This window comes from Enhydra lutris, unplaced genomic scaffold, assembly GCF_002288905.1.
Source record: "Enhydra lutris kenyoni isolate GAN:26980312 unplaced genomic scaffold, ASM228890v2 scaffoldscaffold7, whole genome shotgun sequence".
NCBI classification, from domain to species: Eukaryota; Metazoa; Chordata; class Mammalia; order Carnivora; family Mustelidae; genus Enhydra; species Enhydra lutris.
Window position 1 is genome coordinate 1,390,507 of NW_019154091.1, and position 21,010 is coordinate 1,411,516.

Here is a 21,010-nt window from a genome sequence, read left to right on the forward strand (position 1 = left end):
GACAATATACAGTAACAGTCACTGTACAGGCAATATAATGGCACTAAATACATACCTTCCAGTAGTTATGCTGAATGTAAATGGGCTAAATGACCCAATCAAAAGACACAGGGTATCAGGATGGATAAAAAAACAAGGCCCATAGATATGATGCCTGCAAGAAACTCATTTTAGATCCAAAGACACCTCCAGATTTAAAGCGAGCTGGTAGAAAACAATTTACTATGCTAATGGACATCAAAACAAAGCTGGGGTGGCAAACCTTATCTCAGACAAATTAGATTGTAAGCCAAAGGCTATAATAAGAGATGAAGAAGGACACTATATCATACTTAAAACGTTTGTCCAACAAGAAGATCTAACAGTTTTAAATATCTATGCCCCTAACATGGGAGAAGCCAACTATAAAGACCAATTAATAACAAAATCAAAGAAACACATCAACAATAATACAAGAATAGTAGGGGACTTTAACAACCCCCTTCATTGAAATGGGCAGATCGTCTAAGCAAAAGATCAACAAGGAAATAAAGGCTTTAAATGACACACTGGACCAGATGGACCTCACAGATATATTCAGAACTTTCCATCCCAAAGCAACAGAATACACATTCTTCTCTAGTGCCCATTGAACATTCTCCAGAATAGATCACATCCTGAGTCACAAATCAGCTCTCAGCCAGTACCAAAAATTGGGATCATTGTGACCCATTTTCAGATCACAGTGCTTTGAAAATTGAACTCAATCACAAGAGGAAAGTTGGAAAGAACTCAAATATGTAGAGGCTAACGAGCATCCTACTAAAGAATGAATGGGTCAACCAGAAAATTAAAGAAGAATTAAAGAATTCATGGAAACAAATGAAAAAGAAAACACAACTGTTCAAAATCTTTGGGATGCAGCAAAGGCCGTCCTGAGAAGAAAGTATATAACAATACAAGCCTTTCTCATGAATCAAGAAAGACCTCAAATACACAACCTAACCCTACCAAAAGGAGCTGGAGAAAGAACAGCAAGGAAAGCCTAAACCCAGCAGGAGAAGAGAAATAATAAAGATCAGAGCAGAAATCAATGAACTAGAGACCAAAATAACAGTAGAGGAGATCAACAAAACCAGGATATGGCTCATTGAAAGAATTAATAAGATTGATAAACCCCTGGTCAGACATATTATGAGCAACTTTGATATGCTAGGAAAGTTGATAATCTGGAAGAAATGGATGCATTCCTAGAGACATATAAACTACAAAAATGAGCCAGGAAGAAATAGAAAGCCTGAACAGACCCATCACCTGTAAGGAGATTGAAGCAGTCATCAAAAATCTCCCAAGAAACAAGAGCCCAGGGCCAGATGGCTTCCCAGGGGAATTCTACCAAACATTTCAAGAAGAATTAATACCTATTCTCCTGAAACTGTTCCCAAAGATAGAAATGGAAGGAAAACTTACAAACTCATTTTATGAGGCCCACATTACCTTGATCCCCAAACCAGACAAAGACCCCATCAAAAAGGAGAATTATAGAACAATATCCTTCATGAATATGGATGTAAAATTTCTCACCAAAACACTAGCCAATAGGATCCAACAGTACATGAAAAGGATTATTTACCATGACCTAGTGGGATTTATTCCTGGGCTGCAAGGTTGTTTCAACATCCACAAATCAATCAATGTGATACAATACATTACTAAAAGAAAGAACAAGAACCATAGGATACTCTCAATAGATGCTGAAAAAGCATTTGACAAAGTGTGGCATCCTTTCTTGATCAAAACTCTTCACAGTGTAGGGATAGAGGGAACATCCTTCAATATTGTAAAAGCCATCTATGAAAAACTCACAGTGAATATCATTCTCAATGGGGAAGTACAGAGAGCTTTTCTCCTAAGGTCAGAAACATGGCACAGATGTCCACTATCACCACTGCTATTCAACATAGTACTAGAAGTCCTAGCCTCAGCAATCAGAGAACAAAAAGAAATAAAAGGTATCCGAATCAGCAAAGAAGAAGTCAAACTCTCACTCTTTGCAGGTGGTATGATACTTCATGTGGAAAACTCAGAAGACACCACTCCGAAACTGCTAGAACTCATCCAGGAATTCAGGAAAGTGTCAGGATATAAAATCATTGCACAGAAATCAGTTGTATTTCTATACACCAACAGCAAGGCAGAAGAAAGAGAAATTAAGGAGTTGGTCCCATTTACAACTGCACCCAAAACCATAAGATACCTAAGAATAAACCTAACCAAATAGGCAAAGAATCTGTACTCAGAAAACTATAGCACACTCATGAAAGAAATTGAGGAAGACACAAAGAAATGGAAAAAAGGTTCCATGCTCATGGATTGGAAGAACAATTATTGTGAAAATGTCTATGTTACCTTGAGCAATCTACACATTTAATACAATCTCTATCAAAATACCATCAACTTTTTTCAGAGAAACGGAACAAATTATCTTAAAATTTATATGGAACCAGAAAAGACCATGATTATCCAGAAGAATGTTGAAAAAGAAAACCAAAGTTGGTAACATCACAATTCCAGACTTCAAGCTCTATTACAAAGCTGTAATCAATAAGACAGTATGGTACTGGCACAAAAACAGACACATAGATCAATGGAACAGAATTGAGAGCCCAGAAATGGACCCTCAACTCTATGGTCAACTAATCTTCAACAAAGCAGGAAAGAATGTCTAATGGAAAAAAGACAGTTTCTTCAACAAATGGTGTTGGGAAAATTGGACAGCCACATGCAGAAGAATGAAACTGGACCATTTCCTTATACTACACACAAAAATTGACTCCAAATGGATGAATGACCTTAATGTGAGACAGGAATGCATCAAAATCCTTGAGAAGAACACAGGCAGCAACTTCTTTGACTTCAGCCGCTGCAACTTCTTCCTAGGAACATCACCAAAGGCAAAGGAAGCAAGGGCAAAAATGAACTATTGGGACATCATTAAGATCAAAAGCTTTTGCACAGCAAAGGAAACAGTCAGCAAAACCAAAAAACAACTAACATAATGGGAGAAGATAGTTGCAAATGACCTATCAGATAAAGGGCTAGTATCCAAAATCTACAAAGAACTTATCAAACTCAACACCCAAAGAACAAATAATCCAGTCAAGAAATGGGCAGAAGACATGAACAGAAATTTCTGCAAAGAATACATCCAAGTGGCCAACAGATATATGAAAATGTGCTCAACATCACTTGGCATCAGGGAAATACAAATCAAAACCACAGTGAGATCCCACCTCACACCAGTCAGAATGGCTAAAATGAACAAGTCAGCAAATGACAGATGTTGGTGAGGATGCAGAGAAAGGAGAACCCTCCTACACTGTTGGGAATGTAAGCTGGTGCAGCCACTCTGGAAAACAGTATGGAGGTTCCTCAAAAAGTTGAAAATAGGGTTACCCTATGACCCCACAATCGCACTACTGGGTATTAATCTTAAAGATACAAATGTAGTGATCTGAAGGGGCACATGTACCCGAATATTTATAGCAGCAATGTCCACAATAGCCAAACTATGGAAAGAACGTAGGTGTCCATCAACAGATGAAAGGATAAAGAAGAGGATATATATATACACACATACGTATGTATATATATATGTGTATATATGTGTAGACATATATATATGTAAATACACACACACACACACACACACACAGATACACACACACAAAGGAATAGTATGCAGCCATCTAAAAAATGAAATATTGCCATTTGCAATGACATGGATGGAACTAGATGGTATTATGCTAAACAAAATAAGTCAGTGAGAGAAGGACAATTATCATATGATCTCTCTGATAAGAGAAATTCGAGAGGCGGGTGGGAAGTTGTGGGGAAAAGGGAGGGAAAATGAAACAAGATGGGATCAGGGAGGAAGACAAACCATAAGAGACTTTTCATCTCAGGAAACAAACTTAGGGTTGCTGGAGGGAGGAGGAGGAATAAGGTGTCTGGGTATGGGCATTGGGGAGGGTATGTGTTATGGTGGGTGCTGATAATTTTGTAAGGTGATGATTCAGATACCTGTACCCCTGAAACAAATAATACATTATATGTTAATAAAAAAAGATTTAAAAAAATCTAATGCATAAATTAGAAAATTCTAAAACAAATTTGTAGCGAACTGAATCCAACCATATATGAAACAGAGAGTACATCATGAGAAGTGAAACAAAGTAAGAAAAAAGGATATAAAATACATTCATATTGGAAAGGAAAAATGAAAATGGTCTCTAATCTTAGACAACATGATTGCCTACAGAAAATTCAAAAAAGTCCCCCCAAAGTTAGTAGACCTAATACATGTATTTAATAAGTTCTCAGGATACAAGAGCAATATTTAAAAAGTCAATTGTATTTCTATTTTTTTGTACAAACTCTTAAGAAAGAACTGGTAATTGAAATGAAAATATACCATTAAAAATGGTACCAAAACCCATGAAACACTTAGGTGTGAACATAATGAAAATTGTGCAAAATTTGTAAGTTAAAATTGATAAAACACTGACAAACAAAATAAAAGAAGTCTTAAATGGGGAAATTTAGTGTGGTTATGGGTTAAAAGATTTAGTACTTTAAGATGTTAGTTCTCTCTAAACTGACTTATAGATTCAATATAATTCCATTAAAATTCTAGCAGGACTTTTTGGTAGATATTGGCAAACTGATTCTAAATTTTACATGGAAAAACAAAGAAACTAGAATAAACAAGATAATTTTGAAAACAACCAAGCTGGAGAATGTACGCTGCCGGATTTTAAGAATTAGTGTGAAGCTACAGAAATCCTGATGGTAAAGGGATATACATACAGATTACTGGAACAGAATAGGGAGTCCGGGAATAAACCCACACAGAGATGGTTAATTGATTTTCTACAACAGTCCAAACACAACCCAATGGGGAGAGGATAGTCTTTTCAAGAAATGATGCTGGAATCACTAGGTATCTACATACAGAAAATGAACCTTGATCCATACCTCAAATCATATACAAAAATTAACTTGCAGGGGATGATGGACTTGAACACAATACCTAAAATTATAGAGCTTCTAGAAGAAAAAAATAAAAGAAAATCTTTGTGATATTAGGGTAGGGAAAGATTTCTAGATAGGATACAAAAAACACTATCTATGAAAGAAAAATTGATATATTTGACCTCACCAAAATTTATAACATTCGCTCGTCTGAAGTTAGTGTTAAAAGAATGAAAAGACAAGCCACAGACCACAAAGAAATATTTACAAATCATGTATCATATAAAGGACTTGTACGTCAAACATTTAAAGAACTCTCAATGCTCCAGAAACAACAACTTGAAAGATACATGAAGAGCAAATATGCACATGAAAAAATAAAAATTAGGGGTACCTGGGTGGCTCAGTGGGTTAAGCCTCTGCCTTTGGCTCAGGTCATGATCTCAGGTTCCTGGAATCGAGCCCTGCATCAGGCTCTCTGCTCAGCAGGGAGCCTGCTCCCCCACCCCCCGCTCTGCCTGCCTCACTGCCTACTTGTGATCTCTCTCTCCGTCAAATAAATAAATAAAATCTTTAAAAAAAAGAAATCAAATTTAGGTACACACAAAAACTTGTGCATGAATGTCCATAATGACTTTATTCTTAGTTGTACCAAACTGGAAACAAACCCAAACATCTTCCAGCTGGCGAATGAACTGACTGGCTGCCGCTGCATCATGGCAGGCTATGAAGCATTAGAAAAGAATGAACTATGGACACATATAGCAACACAGACATATCTTCCAGCATTATGCTAATTGGAAGAAACCAGTCTCAAAAACCACACACTGTGTCATTCCAATCATGTGACATGAAGGTAAAATTATAGGCACAGAAAACAGATCAGTAATTGCCAGGGCTTCAGAAATGGGAGGGGGGACATGATAGCAAAGGGAATTTGAGGGGAATGAAATAAATCTTCTCTAAGTTAATGGTGGTGGTGGTTACACAAAGCTTGTCAGAACTCATACAGCTACGCACTGATAATGTTGCGTTTCACTCTATGAAAATTATAAGTTAAGAATAAATAAGAACAATTTATTAGCTGAGCATGTGCCCTACTGATAGGTTTGGGAAAGGTGGTCAGTGTCCTTGTCAGTAATTAACGAAACCCAACTTCTCTTTAGACCTCAGAGATGTCCTTTTCTATAATTATGCTGACTGGAAAAGAAAACACTGGAAAAGATTCTAATTAGGAAGGGCTATTTTTAAACACGTGGTAATTCTTTCAGTTTCTGACCTTCAGTCTCTGAACCTTTTCATTCAAATACTTTAGTGTAGTTCCAGAACACCAATGTTTAGGAAGCATTTCTTCAGGGCCACCATTTGGTAAACTGTTACTGAACACCATGAGCCAGATGTTGGCCTTAAAAAGACCAACTTGACTTGTTTTTGTTTCCTTTTTTTGCTGTTCTTGTTCTTCTTCTTATTGGTCTAAACCTTGAGTGGAATGCCAAGGACATTACATGTGTTATCTTCACAACTAGGAACTATTACTCTTTACTCTATGAAGTGTTACAATCCCCATTTTACCTAAGAGGACACTGAGGCAGAGAGAGGATCACTAATAAAGTTACACGGCCGTCAGACAGGGAGACAAGGATTTCCACCCTGCTGTATCTGACTTTAAAGGCTCAGAATTGTGCTTCTCTGTATTGATAGCTTCAAATTATTTTACATGGTTTGAATGTTTTTATGAGACATTCATTTAATTAAGTAATTAATTCAAGATTTATTGAGTGTCTACAATTATTTTCAAAGATGTTGTTTTCTCTTTGTATTTTCACAAGAATGTGAAATGAGATTTAGCCTAAACAGAAATCGGGCCTTTGTTCCTCTTGCTATAGGCAGTAAGGGGCTGGTGAGTTGAGCTTCAGTGCTTTAGACTTATTTCTGAAGAGGTGCCCAACACATACTTCTCATTGAAACGTGCGGTCTGCTTTATTTAGAGGTCATTGGGTGTCTGCCTGTGGCTGTGCTAAGGGTCAAGGCATCTACTGGTTGGGTATTCTTTGCTGTCTTCTGGGAATCTTCCTGAGTCTCAACAGCACACATTCAGCAAGGGAGGGAAGGTTTTCTCTTAACAGGTGCTTCGTCCTGGCTCAGACTTCTCTCCAGTGGCTTATGACCTAGTGGGCTGAAGGCCAAGGTGAATACTTACTATTAATGAACTGAATGTCTGTGCCTCCCCAAATTCATATGTGAAAGTCCTAAATCCCAAATGGTTGGCATTTGGTGGTGGGGCTTTGGGGAGTTCATTAGGTTTAGATGAGATCATAAGAATGGGGACTGATGATGGGATTAATGCCCTTCTAAGAAGAGAAAGAGGGACTAGAATCTCTCTCTCCCATATGGGGACACAGTGGGAAGGTGGCCATCTGTGTGCCAGGGAGAAGAGCCTCAACAGGAACCAAATCTGTAGCATCTTAATCTTGGACTTCCTAGCCCCCACATCTGTGAGAACCAAATGTCTGTTGTTATGGTATTTGGTCATAGAAGCCCAAGCAGACTGATGGTTTATCTTCCCCATATCCCGGAAGGGCAGGCTTTTGCTTGGATGGATCCGAGTGACCCATGGGGTCCACAGAAGGGTAGACAATCGTGGGAAGAAAAATTGTAGACCTAAGGGGCCATGAGCTACATAAACAATGAGGTATACAGGAAAGTCCTCCTCTGGCGGCCAGCACTGTGACTTAGTTACCAGTTCTATGACAGATGGATAGAACTTGTGGAGCATTTACTATTACTAAGCACTTTATATGCGTGGTCTTACTCTCCCATTAACTGAGGAAAGCATGAATGTTGTTGACATCATCATCATCATCATCATCATCATTATCATTGGTCCCAGGTTATAGATTAAGAAAACTGAGGGCCAAAGAGGTAAGTGACTTGCCCAAGATCACAAGGTTGGCAAGTATTAGAACGGGCATTGCAATCAGGCTTGGGTCAAGATTTTGAGTCCTTAACCACTAAACCAGAGCATACAAGATCTGTATCTTAGTATATAAAATCAGACCTAGGCAAACCCCCTAGACCACAAAAGACAGAAATGCTAACCAGCATATTCTGAAGACCTGCCACCCTTCAGGAACATCCTAAGTACTCTGTAGGTATGAGCTCACTTAATCCTCAGCACGATCTTTGGAGGTAGGCCTATTAGCATCATTATTTCCATTTTGTAGATGAGAAAACTGAGGCCGAAGGACAGGTTTACCAGATAAAATGTAGGATGCCAGTTAAATTTCAATTGCAGATAGAACAATGAATAATTTTTTAGAACAAGCATGCTCTAAATACTGTATGCATATTTGTTGTTTATTTGCAGTTAATTTAACTGGGTGCCCTGTAATTGCTGAATCTGATAACTCTACAGAGTGGGTCCCAGAACCAGAGCATGGTAAATGCTGGGACAGGAGGCCAATAGGGCTTCAGAGTCTGTGTGCCATCTTACTGCAAAACCCCATGGTCTCTTAGTTAAAGGGTAGAACCAAGGGGAGCTCACGTGTCATGGAATCAACTCTAGGCAGTGACAGGCATCTGGCTGATGGTGGAAGCAAGCTTTCTAGAAGTAGGCTAGAGAGAGGCAGGCCACCTTGCCAGCAGTTGACTTGGCAAAACCAGCTGTTATTTGGGGAAGCAGGGGAGAGTAGTGGGTTAGAGCCGGGAGCAAGACAGCAAGACAGGCTTCTTTCCTAGTCTGGCTGCCTTTGGGCAAGCTGCAAAACTCCTCAAAAGTCCTCAGGTCCTCCACTGGGCTCTCAGGTATGATTATTTTTCCTCATCTGCTTTTGTGTCTCTTTCTTATATTAATCTGTGAGCCCCTTGGGGGTAGGCACTGGGCTTATCAGATATGTGATTATGAGCAGCATACAGTCAGTGCTCCATAAATGCTTGTTTTTTTTAGGAGTTGGCCAACACTGGAAGGATCTTTGAGAAAAAGATAGCAGGGATGTGGGGGCACAAAGACTCCTTACTTTATGTCCTAGATTGAATGGTTTAAGTTTAAAATCTATGAAACAAGTTGTTCGGTTTTTAAGTAAAACTTTTAAGGCAAAAGTGGGAGTTTTAGTCCTGTTTCTCAAATCATTTTCTATCACCTCAGGCCCCCATTAAGTAGAAAGACGGTAAAATTGATGTTCTCAGCAACCGTGCTCGAAAAGATATTACAGAATTTGCTATCAGGGCACATTTCTGACACATTGTGAGGCTCAAGTAGCTGATAAAAAGATTTCAGGTCATTATCCCATTTCCCTTTAGTAACTGCTACCCTGGTGGTCTCCTGCATTGTGACTTTGCTCACGCAGGAGGCTTACCCATTATAAGCCGTTAGCAAATCATCAGCTGTTCTGTTTCTTTAAAGGAAGATAATCAACAACCCCGGCAGCAAGGGGGCCAAAGACCTCTCCGTTAATCTCCCAATGAACTCTAGAAGTGCCTACTTCATGCTACGACCGTTGTTGAGAAGCTTGGCTCACCGTGCTAGGCAGAGACCATGTCCTGGTATTCTACTGACAGGTCTGGATGAAATTGTCTCCCTGGGAAGCTGATGTGAATTAGGTTCCTCAGGTGAACTCAGCTTTGTTTCTCAGTCAAAGCCAAAAGGAACATGCCTACAAGACCAATTTCAAGCCTACAGAAGTTTGTTATTTGCCACCTGTGCAGCGACCGGCAAGAAATGCACAACAGGAAAGAAAGAGATGTGGAAACATAAGTAATACATTATCAAAAAAAAAAAAATGGGCGAACAAGGGGAGATGGAGAGGAGAAGGGAGTTGAGGGAGATTGGAAGGGGAGGTGAACCATGAGAGACTATGGACTCTGAAAAACAATCTGAGGGTTTTGAAGGGGCGGGGGGTGGGAGGTTGGGGGAACCAGGTGGTGGGTATTGGAGAGGGCACGGATTGCATGGAGCACTGGGTGTGGTGCAAAAACAATGAATACTGTTACGCTGAAAAGAAATAAAAAATTAAAAAAAAAAAAGAAAAAAAAATGGGCAGAATTTGATGACATCGACCTCAAAAAGAAGAATCTAGACCATTTCCCTTTGAAATAATCAGATTGTTTTGGTGGCAATCCCGGTGCTGTATAACCCCCCTTTGCCCACATTCTTTTTCCATTACTTTGAGTTGTTTGCACAAATCAGTTAATGATCATGGTGAAATCAAGAGAACCGGCATGTCCAAATTAAAAAAAAAAATCAATTTCCCCTCACGTAGGATATTGATTGTTCAAATGTGATCATTTCAATGTTAAAAAATATGTTTGTGTGCTAATTAGCAAAGACTGCTTTGTGCTGATCTGACAAAGCACTATGAGTTTTAATGAGGGAGAAACAAGTTACATCTGGGTAGAAAGACCTTTCTTATGTCAGGATGACATATTTTTTTTCCCCCAAGTGAGGATCCATGCCTTATTCGTAATTTTAGAAGATGATGAGCGATTTTTTCTCATTGTGCTTTTTGGGTGTTTTCTGATTTTCATTGTGTGTGGGGGGATTGATCAGAGTTATTTTCTAATTGGAATGAGGCATTATTAAAACAATTTTAAAAGTAACCCAGAGGTATTAAGTATGAATGTATTTGTTGATGCACTGGAAAGGAATTGGATACCACAATGGCCTTGGGAAGAAGGCCATTCCAAAGCTTGTACTTCCTCAAAAAGATGTATGGACACACGTCAGCAGCTCCAAAATGGCCTTATCCTTCCGGAAATGTAAAGTGATAGGCAAGATCTCACTTGTCATCACTACAAAATGTGAGAGGTGAAATATACGGCTAAGTAGAACCTTTATCTCCTTCCTGAGGTAAAGGAAGGAAGCCTTTGGAGACATTTAGTATGTTTGGAAGACGAAGATAAAGGGACATGTCCTTTTGCTCTAACAAGAGGACAGCAGAAAGACTGTCCAGCCCCTGCTTTCCACATACTTTGTTTCTCTGGCCTCCAGACCTAGCAGAAGGAAATGTTTGACCCTTCAAGGAATCGTGCACACTGGATCGCAGACAGGAGCCTTGCCCCATTCGTGCATAGCACATTGAGATGTCATGAAGCCCACTAAAGGTTTTGAATCCTATTTGCCGTCTCATGTTTTAGGAGTTACCCATATTTAAGAAGGGTTCAAAGAGAGAATGTCTCTTTATTTGGCTTTCACTGCCAGAGGTCTGTTTTGACTGTTATTCCCTCATTCATTTATTGCTAAAACATTTTTTTAAAAGATTTTATTTATTTATTTGACAAACAGAGATCACAAGTAGGCAGAGAGGCAGGCAGAGAGAGACCGAGAAGCAGGCTCCCCACCGAGCAGAGAGCCCGATGCGGGACTTGATCCCAGGACCCCGGGATCATGACCTGAGCCGAAGGCAGAGGCCTTAACCCACTGAGCCACCCAGGCACCCACTGCTAAAACATTATTAAAGTGCTTTCTTGGTGTCACTTTGTCAAGTATTTTTCATCTACATGAATGTTTTAAAATCTAGGCTATGGTCTTGTAAAGTAGTAGGACTTTGGACTCCCATCTGACACTCATCTAAGGAAGCTGAGGCATGGCAGGAAGTAACTTGCCCAATGTTGGGACTAGAGTCAAGCCCAAATATGGGAACAGGACTAGCTCCTTTCTCTCTCTGAGCTGTGGTCTGTTATCCCTGATGTTGCATGCGCTGACTTTTGTCGCTGTATCTTGGACAAAGCCTTTTCTTCTCTACAGGCTCCTGATCATTAACAGCACTGGGTTAGTTACCATGGGTTAAAAAGAGAAAAGCAAATCTAAAAGTTTTTGAATTATATCAGCATGTCTACAAGAACTGGTTGTAATCGTGACCACATTTGGTGCTAAAAAAGTTTTTGAAATATGGAAGGGTGAGTTAATCTCTTGAATCCATTGTAACAAACTCAGAATCACACAGTGTCCACATGCTGGGGTGAAACTGAGGACAGAGAGGTCAATAGAGAGAAGGTTAGGATTTCGTGAACCCAAACCTTGACTTTTCCAGTGCAAGGAGCATAACCCGGGCATTGACTGGGAGGGGTAAAGGGACTTGCCAATCAAAAGAGAAGTTAGAAACACATTTGGAGGATTTCCCATTTCTTTCTTTTTCTCTTTCTTCCTTTCTTTTTTTCGATTTAATTTATTTATCCATTTGAGCGAGAGAGAGAGAAAGTGCACACAAGCGGGGGGGTTGCAGAGGGAGAGAAACTCAAGCAGACTCCATGCTGAGTGCATAGCCTGACACAGGGCTCGAGCTCACGACCTTGAGATCCTGTCCTGAGCTGAAATCGAAAGTCAGATGCACAACTGAATGAACCACCCCAGGGCTGCATCTTTCTTCTTCTATAAGCTCTGCTCTGGCAGTGGGACAGAGTAGAAAGACAGCAGACTTTGGTGACAGGCATCCCTGAACTTGAGCTTGCTTTATTACTTATCAAGCCAAAAGAAATTGGTAAGAGATCATCTTTAAATACCTGACCCCTCATATGCAAAAATGGAGATAAAAACGTCTAGGTCAAAGATTTGTTTTAAGAATTGAATCAGATAATATAGGCCAAGTATCTCTTTGGTACTGTATGTTAGCAATGTTGAATAAATGGAAGCTATTATTTATTTAATCATTAGTTCAAAAAACACACAACAGCAGGTTTCAACATTGTATGTACAACAAAGTTTTGACTGTTTAGAAGCCATTTAAAAAAAAATCAGGGAAATAAGCCAAACAATTTAGGATTTTCTATGTGTGACTGAAAGAAGTCACTGTTTTATCTGTCTTTATGTCTTTCTAAACTTTACAGGCTGTGTGCCCTTTGCCTGTGTTATTTTAATTAAAAAAAAAAAAAGCAAAAGAGAACTAATCTCTCCCTTTAAGTGGATTCTTTAGAATACAAAACAAAACAACTTTTCCTTATTTGTTTGAGAGAGACAGAGAGAGATTCTGGGACACGGGTGCAAAGGGAGAGAGAATCTTAAGCAGACTGAGCAAGCAGCCTGACACAGAGCTCGATCTCACCACCCTGAGCTGAAACTAAGTCAGATGCTTAACCTACTGATCCACCCGGGCGCCCCTCCCTTTAAGTGGATTCTTTTTTTTTTTTTTTTTTAAGATTTTATTTATTTATTTGACAGACAGAGATCACAAGTAGGCAGAGAGGCAGGCAGAGAAACGAGGAAGCAGGCTCGGAGCAGAGAGCCCAATGCGGGGCTTGATCCCAGGACCCTGGGACCATGACCTGAGCTGAAGGCAGAGGCTTTAACCCACTGAGCCACCCAGGTGCCCTTTTAAGTGGATTATTAATGATATGTTTCATTATATCTAGAAAATAGGAAACAAGTGGACAATGCATGAATTAAAATGCCTGACTTCTTTACTTTCCAAGGGAAAAAAGTGATCTCACATAATTTGCATATCATAGTAAGGACTCAGCCACTATTCGAATGTTTAATCTTTAATCACGATAGAGGTTCAATTTTAGCTGACAAATGCTGTGCTCGACCACAGAAATCTAACTATAACATCTTTGTCTTTCTTACAGTGGAACTGGTCATCATAGAATTTGGTATTCCATCCTAAAGACTAGAGTTTTAGTAGATTTAATGATTATCTGTGTTGCCAAACAGTAACTAAGGTCTTTGAGATGCTATAATAAAATTTCTTCTTAAAGAAAATTGTTTTTGGGGTTGTGGTATCCCAGCATTCTTACATCCTCTCTAGGGTCCCTTATCTTTTTTATAAAAATGGATATCCTTTCAATTGTCCCTTTTTCTGACTTGTAAGGAAATTCTCTTAAAGAGAGACCTCCAATGGGAGGAAAGCAGATTTGTTTATAAAAGCTGACAGAGCAAGAAAGACTTTTCTACATATAGCCTGAAATGGAACTTTCTAGAAAAAGGTGCTGACACTCTCCTTTTATCGGACTTCCTTCCTTTCAATATTCTGTGAAATGGGACATTGAGAAGCAAGTATCAAAGTCCAAGAAAAGTGCTGTGCCACTTACCCATGCAGTCTGGGCCCCAGTGGCCTGGACAGCACTGAGGCTGGACATATTCCTTTCTACAGATGTGGCGGCATCCAGGGAGAGACAGCGAGTACTTCCTGATCTCGAAGATGTACCTTGGAGGGGAAGGAGAAGACATAAACCTGTTATCAGAACAATGTAGTTAACTCTGGGCAGTGGGATTAGCCCGGATTTTTACTTAGGTCTTTCTTTAGACTTACCTATATTAAAACAAACAAACAAACAAACAAACAAACAAACAAAGATTGAATTCATTTTTTTATTTAGGGAGAACAAAACTTAATCATGATTTACCTTTAATTGTACAAAATGGATGAAAAAATCAGAACACAATGCAAATGAAGGTAGAATAGTTACAGTGATGTCAGAAGTGAGGTTAATAGATCGGAAATAGTGTTAGGTTCTAGGCATATGCTAGAGGAGCACCTCACACTTGTTGCCACCAATGTGAGAAAGAAAAGATCATGAGTTCTGTGATGCACGGGATCTCTGGATTTAAATTTTTTTTTTTTTTCAGTTACTGTAGATGTAGACTTGTGAGAGACGGTGTAATATAATGGACAATATTTGCCACCATGTCCTCAAGGGAGATGTAGTGATGAATTTCTTTTTTTATATATTTTATTTATTTATTTGACACAGAGAGAGAGATCACAAGTAGGCAGAGAGGCAGGCAAAGAGAGAGGGGGGAAGCAGGCTCCCTGCTGAGCAGAGAGCCCCATTCAGGGCTCGATCCCAGGACCCTGAGATCATGACCTGAGCCGAAGGCAGAGGCTTTAACCCACTGAGCCACCCAGGCGCCCCTAGTGATGAATTTCTTAAAACAGTTTGTATACCATCTGAGGTACTGATCTGGAGCAGCAATTCTGTGGAGGCTAAATACCATTGGGAATCTCTGCATGGTGACTTATTCCAGGTTTTGGCTTTAGTACATCTAGAGACAATCCTCCAGAATATCATTTCTTTCAACTAGACTGTTAAGAATAGTGTGATGGTCTGTTGGTGGGAATGCAAGTTGGTGCAGCCACTTTGGAGAACAGTGTGGAGATTCCTCAGGAAATTAAAAATAGAGCTTCCCTATGACCCTGCAATTGCACTACTGGGTATTTACCCCAAAGATACAGATGTAGTGAAAAGAAGGGCCATCTGTACCCCAATGTTTATAGCAGCAATGGCCATGGTCGCCAAACTGTGGGAAGAACCAAGATGCCCTTCAACGGACGAATGGATAAGGAAGATGTGGTCCATATACACTATGGAGTATTATGCCTCCATCAGAAAGGATGAATACCCAACTTTTGTAGCAACATGGATGGGACTGGAAGAGATTATGCTGAGTGAAATAAGTCAAGCAGAGAGAATCAATTATCATATGGTTTCACTTATTTGTGGAGCATAACAAATAGCATGGAGGACAAGGGGAGTTAGAGAGGAGAAGGGAGTTAAGGGAAATTGGAAGGGGAGGTGAACCATGAGAGACTATGGACTCTGAAAAACAATCTGAGGGTTTTGAAGGGGCGGGTTGTGGGAGGTTGGGGGAACCAGGTGGTGGGTATTGGAGAGGGCACAGATTGCATGGAGCACTGGGTGTGGTGCAAAAACAATGAATATTGTTACGCTGAAAATAAATTAAAAAATTAAAAAAAAAGAATAGTGTGATGATGAGTTCAAGGTTGTACTTCTTTTTTATTTTTTTATTTTTTATTATTTTTATTTATTTTAATTAATTAATTATTTTTAAAAAAAATCAAGGTTGTACTTCTAATCTAGTCCCTGAGCTACTGGCTTTATGGACAGTCAAGCTGAAGACAGAGGTGACAATTCCTCTGGAAGCTTGAGAATACTGGCAGGGACATCTCTTCACAAAGATGGGAAAAGGGGGAGCCAAGGGTAGAACAAAACTTCCCCTTAAGAACCAACCTTGGGGGGGGCGCCTGTGTGGCTCAGTGGGTTAAAGCCTCTGCCTTCGGCTCAGGTCATGGTCTCAGGGTCCTGGGATCGAGCGCTGCATTGGGTTCTCTGCTCAGCAGGGAGCCTGTTTCCCTTCCTCTCTCTCTGCCTGCCTCTCTGCCTACTTGTGATCTCTGTCTGTCAAATGAATAAATAAAATCTTTAAAAAAAAAAAAAGAACCAACCTTGGATTTATTTCAGCATAAATGAATGACAGATCCAAGTCTTCAATTCTAAAACAGAGAGCATGAGTGCAATAATCTTATCATGTGTGTGTGTGTGTGTGTGTGTGTGTGTGTGTGTGTGTGTTGGAAGGGGATGATAAGGTGGGAAGGATATAACCAAGTGTCCACCTGCTATGAAAAAAGTAGCCAGTATAAGAAAGTCCTTAATAAAGTCACCACATAATATTAACCTTGAATCCTACATCTTTCTATATACTTTTTAAGAGAATCTGGTCACAGATGTGTGCCTGGTTTGGTACCTGAATGGTCAACTGTCACATATGCTTGCTAATTGTAGGTCAGTTAGTATTTGGAACCTTTTGTTAAAACTGATGACTTTGGTTTTACAATATATCATGATCACATTAAGCAAACATGAATTTGAAATAGTGTTTAGTTTTTATTTTGTACAAAATAAAAAATAATACTAATTCCTCATCCCTGAATTAAGAATGAACTGATTGAGAGATGTCTAATGTCTAAATTAGTAGACTGAGTAATAAAACATGGTTTACATTTGAGTTGTATGGTTGCTTCCATTAGCAAGAAAGTGAAAATTCTCGTCATCCTTTGCGAGGCTTAAAAGTTTTGAATCATAAGAGGATTTCAGGAACGCAATGTTCCCACAAAATGCACAAAGCTGTAATTCCTTTGTCTTCCCTCTTCAGGTTCTAATCGGTTTCGGGATCCATAGCTAGTTGGTAAGATGCCTGTCAGACCCATGGCATTTTAGTCCATGTTCTGACGAGAATGCTCTCCAAATGAAACAAAACCCATATTTTCAAAATAAAGATGGGCAAGATGAGGGGAGAATGTTTATATGCAAGACAATATAGTCAACTTTGTGTTAAAATGTGAATCAATAATATATTTTTTAGATTCAAGATTGTAAATTGTGAGTAGACTGAATGTAGTCTTAGAATAAGGGAAAATTATGGAAATGTTTTGTAGCTTTTGAGATGGGAAGTTTCAATCTGGATTCACAATCCCTTAAATTTCACAACTGGAGCACATTTATTTTCCCGTGAATACCTGCAATCTCGAACACCCACGGAGCCATTGGTAACCTTGGTGTAACCATCTGGGCATTGAACTCCCAAGTTCAGTGAGCAAGACTGGCACTCAGTTCTAATTGTAAGCATAGATTTCTTATCACATCTTTTTGCCTGCAAAAACATAAAAAAATAAAAAAATAATCAAGTTCCATTAGCAGAGCCTTGGTTGGTCATTCTTCCCCATTGGCTTAAGTCAGTGGAATGACAGGGATGGCAACAAGGTTGATTGGTTATGACAAACTAGTTACTTTCAACCGCATTTAGAAAGAGTGTTGGGATCAACAAGCAATGTCTGCCATGGCTGTGGGTAGGAAGGAGGCTGCTTGTACCTGTTTGCTACCCTTGATAGGTAAGGTAACATCTTGATAGGCAACACCTTCATAGGCAACACCTTGATAGGCAACACCTTGATAGGCAAGGTTACATCATTACATTCAGCAAAGCAAGGTAACATCATTACACACACATATGCAAATGGGAAACCTGAAATATATTATAGAGTATAATTTTAAAGTGGTTATTTAGGGTGCATTCGTTGTAGATCAACAGGTCTCAAGAATATTCTTTCAGCACTGGTTCTCTGGAAATAGTCTAGCCTGGGTACTAAATGCCATGAAGCATATAATTTCTGCTCCCAAGATGTTTGCAATCTTTTGATTATAGTTCAGCTAGAATTTGGGCTCCAGGAGGCAGTAATCTTTTTCTGTTTTGTCCTTGAGTATACCCTAAGCACCTAGAACAGTGTCTGACACATAGTAGTGCTTAGTAAATATTTGTTGATTGAATGAATGAGTTGTAGGAAATTCAAAAGTCTCCCTAGAAACTGTTGCTTAGCAACATTAGGCAGTAGAGAATCAGAGGCTAAAATGAAGGATGCAGACCCACTTTGGCCCTGTTTTCAGGATCCCTCATTGTCCGTGAGGTTGATGCTGGTCCTCCCGAAGGGATTTGGTCCCCTCTTTCCAGTCTCCTTCATTTTTCCGTCAAGTTTAAGAAGCAGCTTCATACAATGAAGAGAGACTCAATTTGGGAATTAAAAGACCTAAGCTTGGAATCAAGCACTGTATCTTGCTAAGTGTACAGTCTTAAATGAATTCCCTAACCTTTGCCATCCTCTGCAACGGGGAGGTGTTGGTCACCACTCTCCAGGTTCCTGAGACCTTTAAATGAAATAACACATGCAAATTGCCTGGCCCAGGATCTGGAAGGTCATAGGCAGTAAATGCTAGTTCTTGTGATGGTTCTCCATCCCCACCTCTGTGTTTTGTTTATTGCTTTTCCTGATAGGAATGTGCTATCATCCTGACTTCATCCTTCAAGGCCCTGTGGAACAATGCCACTTCCACAAAACCATACACCCCTCTCTTCCTTTTCTCAACTTCTACTCTTCGTGTGTTTGGCCAGTGGAAAACCTATTGTTGTCTTTGCTTTCCGTTTAAAAACCCCTTGTGGGAGGGGACCATGTCTCTTCCTTCTTACTTACTCTTATCCCCAAACTCCTTCTTACTTATTCTTATCCCCAAACAGCACAAGCTCAGCACTAGGTAGGGATGGTGAGAACATTATAATTACTTCCGAGTTTACTGAAATGGATAAAGGCTGCATAAGAAGAAATCTTATTTTTATAGAGAAATTTACGGTTGCGCATACTTCCAAGGGCATCATCTTATTTGATCTTGACCATGCTGAAGATAAGGAGGGCAGGTTTCATCATGCCTATTCTAGGGGGGAGAAAACCAAAGGAAGAGGAGGTTCAGTGACCCTGCCAAGGTCACACTGTAGGTTACTGGTTTTCAGATTCCCTGATTAGCTATTCCTTCTCCTTGCACGCTCTACAGAGGCATATAGAAAAAAAATCTGTTTGTATGGGCAGCTTTCATTTGGTGATCTTTATGAACCGAAATATCTCTGGAATTTTCTTTATGGAATAATAATAAAAGCCACCCTTAGCTAGAGTTTGAATCAACTCCCTTTAATGGTTCATGGAACCTTCAGATTTTTAAAAGCAGGATTTTCTTTATATTAGGTTTTCCCATTTAGATAAGTGTATGGAAGGACATTACTTTTTCTTTTCTTGCTTAAAAGGCCAGATTTAAGTGTCTCTTTTCAAGAAATCTCTTGCTTTCAAGTTGTCTTGTTCAAATGAAATGGGTCATTTTATCTCTCCTATGGTCTCCTCTGAAAAGTAAACTCAGCTTTAAACACCAGTCGAGGCCTGATTTCCGCACTAAAGCAGGCACTTGTTGAAGCTGATGGTGGTGGCGATGAGGAGGATGATTATTCTGGCTGTGGAGCACCATTGGGGGAGAAAGTGAAGTTTTGAGAGAGACTGTCTATTTTGCTCAAGCTGGAACATCTAGTCGGCTGTGGAGCACGGTGACTGGTCCTCAGAAATATTTGTTAAACAAATGAGGGCCACTGTTCCAGATTGTCGCTCTCAAACCTCTGAGATGGAACACTGAGCGGTGATGCTATCTTCCAGTGTTTCCGTGAAAAGCATCATCCGAGCACTGCCAACTGGCATCAAGTCGGCACTGATAAAAATTCGCCTGGTACACATGTAACGTCATGTTTAAGTTTTATGATGGATAGAGCAGAAATCATGCTTTGTGCACTGCATCTTAGAATCAACAGACTGCCTTGCTCATACCCCTGATGAGGGTCACCTCGCTGTACCTCTGATACCCGACATGCTCTATTAGCACACGTGGGCCTGCTCGAGACACTGGCGTGTCAGTGTCCTTAACGGGAGCTGCCGGCATGACTGCCCTGGGTACTTCTAGGAATACTGTGTTTCTCAAGCAGACATCACTCCACCTGGAATTCCCCAGAACACCTCTCTATTCATCTCTCTTCAACCACTGTTATTTCCTATATTCAAAATGACACAGCAATAAGACTATTAAAACAAAGGAAAACAAACAAACAACTCCTCCCCCCACCCCCAGGATACCAACATCAGCAGTGGCAAGAGGAACGTTAGCATTAAATCAGAGCTCCTAGCAAGTGTGGTTTAAGAATAGAATCAATTGAGTGAGCACGCCTTCAGAGGGATTGCACGCCACCATTAGGATCAGATTCTCCACTGGCTTTCACTTTATTGTATGAAGTCCAGAAAGTGCTCTTTACCCATGGCAACAGAGGGAAGCAAAAAACTTGGAACACACTAGGAACCTGAAAAATAACAAACTTACAAGTGTCATCTTACCTGGTCTGTAGTTTCAGGCGGGGAGCAGGAATTGTGTACAACCAATCCAAGAAGAAAAAGTACGAGATTTTGTAGCATGGTGAGAGCCTGTTTGCTCCTTTTGATGCCAGGCACTTGTCAGAAGTACTCAGCTATTCTCTTGTAGTCTGATGAACTCCCAGTGAATTCTCTTTCATTTCAGTCTTTGCTTTTAAACTCTTTCCCCCCTTTTTCCTGAATTGAAGCCGCTGATATGTGAGAACTGCCTCAAGACAGGAAAAGTGGCAAATCCAGGGGTTGTGATGAAATCGGTCACTCTCAACTCTATATATGTCTTGGTTGAATGACAGGATATCCTGAAGAGGCTGAGGTGGAGACACGTTCTGGAATTTTTGTGCCTTATGAAACTCCCAAGAACAAGCTCCTGCTTCCTTCTGCTCTGCCTATCCCAGTTCTGGTCCTGCTTCCTCCTGGACCCACAGCCCCACCAACATGTATACGAACACACCATGGAAAACTGAAGGCCTCTGTCCCAGAAT

At 40.0% G+C, this 21,010-nt stretch overlaps 1 protein-coding gene across 3 annotated transcripts in view; it reads right to left on the minus strand.

Moving 5' to 3' along the window:
• The window catches only part of LOC111142039 (stabilin 2), a 167,851-nt gene extending 147,186 nt beyond the window's left edge, over positions 1–20,665 (minus strand). For all 3 annotated transcript variants that reach the window (XM_022494966.1, XM_022494965.1, XM_022494967.1), the window contains exons 1-3: positions 20,493–20,665; positions 17,262–17,395; positions 14,035–14,150 (exon numbers count right to left, since the gene is read on the minus strand). In XM_022494966.1, coding sequence (XP_022350674.1) covers positions 14,035–14,150; positions 17,262–17,395; positions 20,493–20,570 — 328 coding nt within the window. In that variant the 5' untranslated portion in view covers positions 20,571–20,665. The remainder of the gene's footprint in view (positions 1–14,034; positions 14,151–17,261; positions 17,396–20,492) is intronic.
• Between the last annotated feature and the right edge of the window lie 345 nt (positions 20,666–21,010).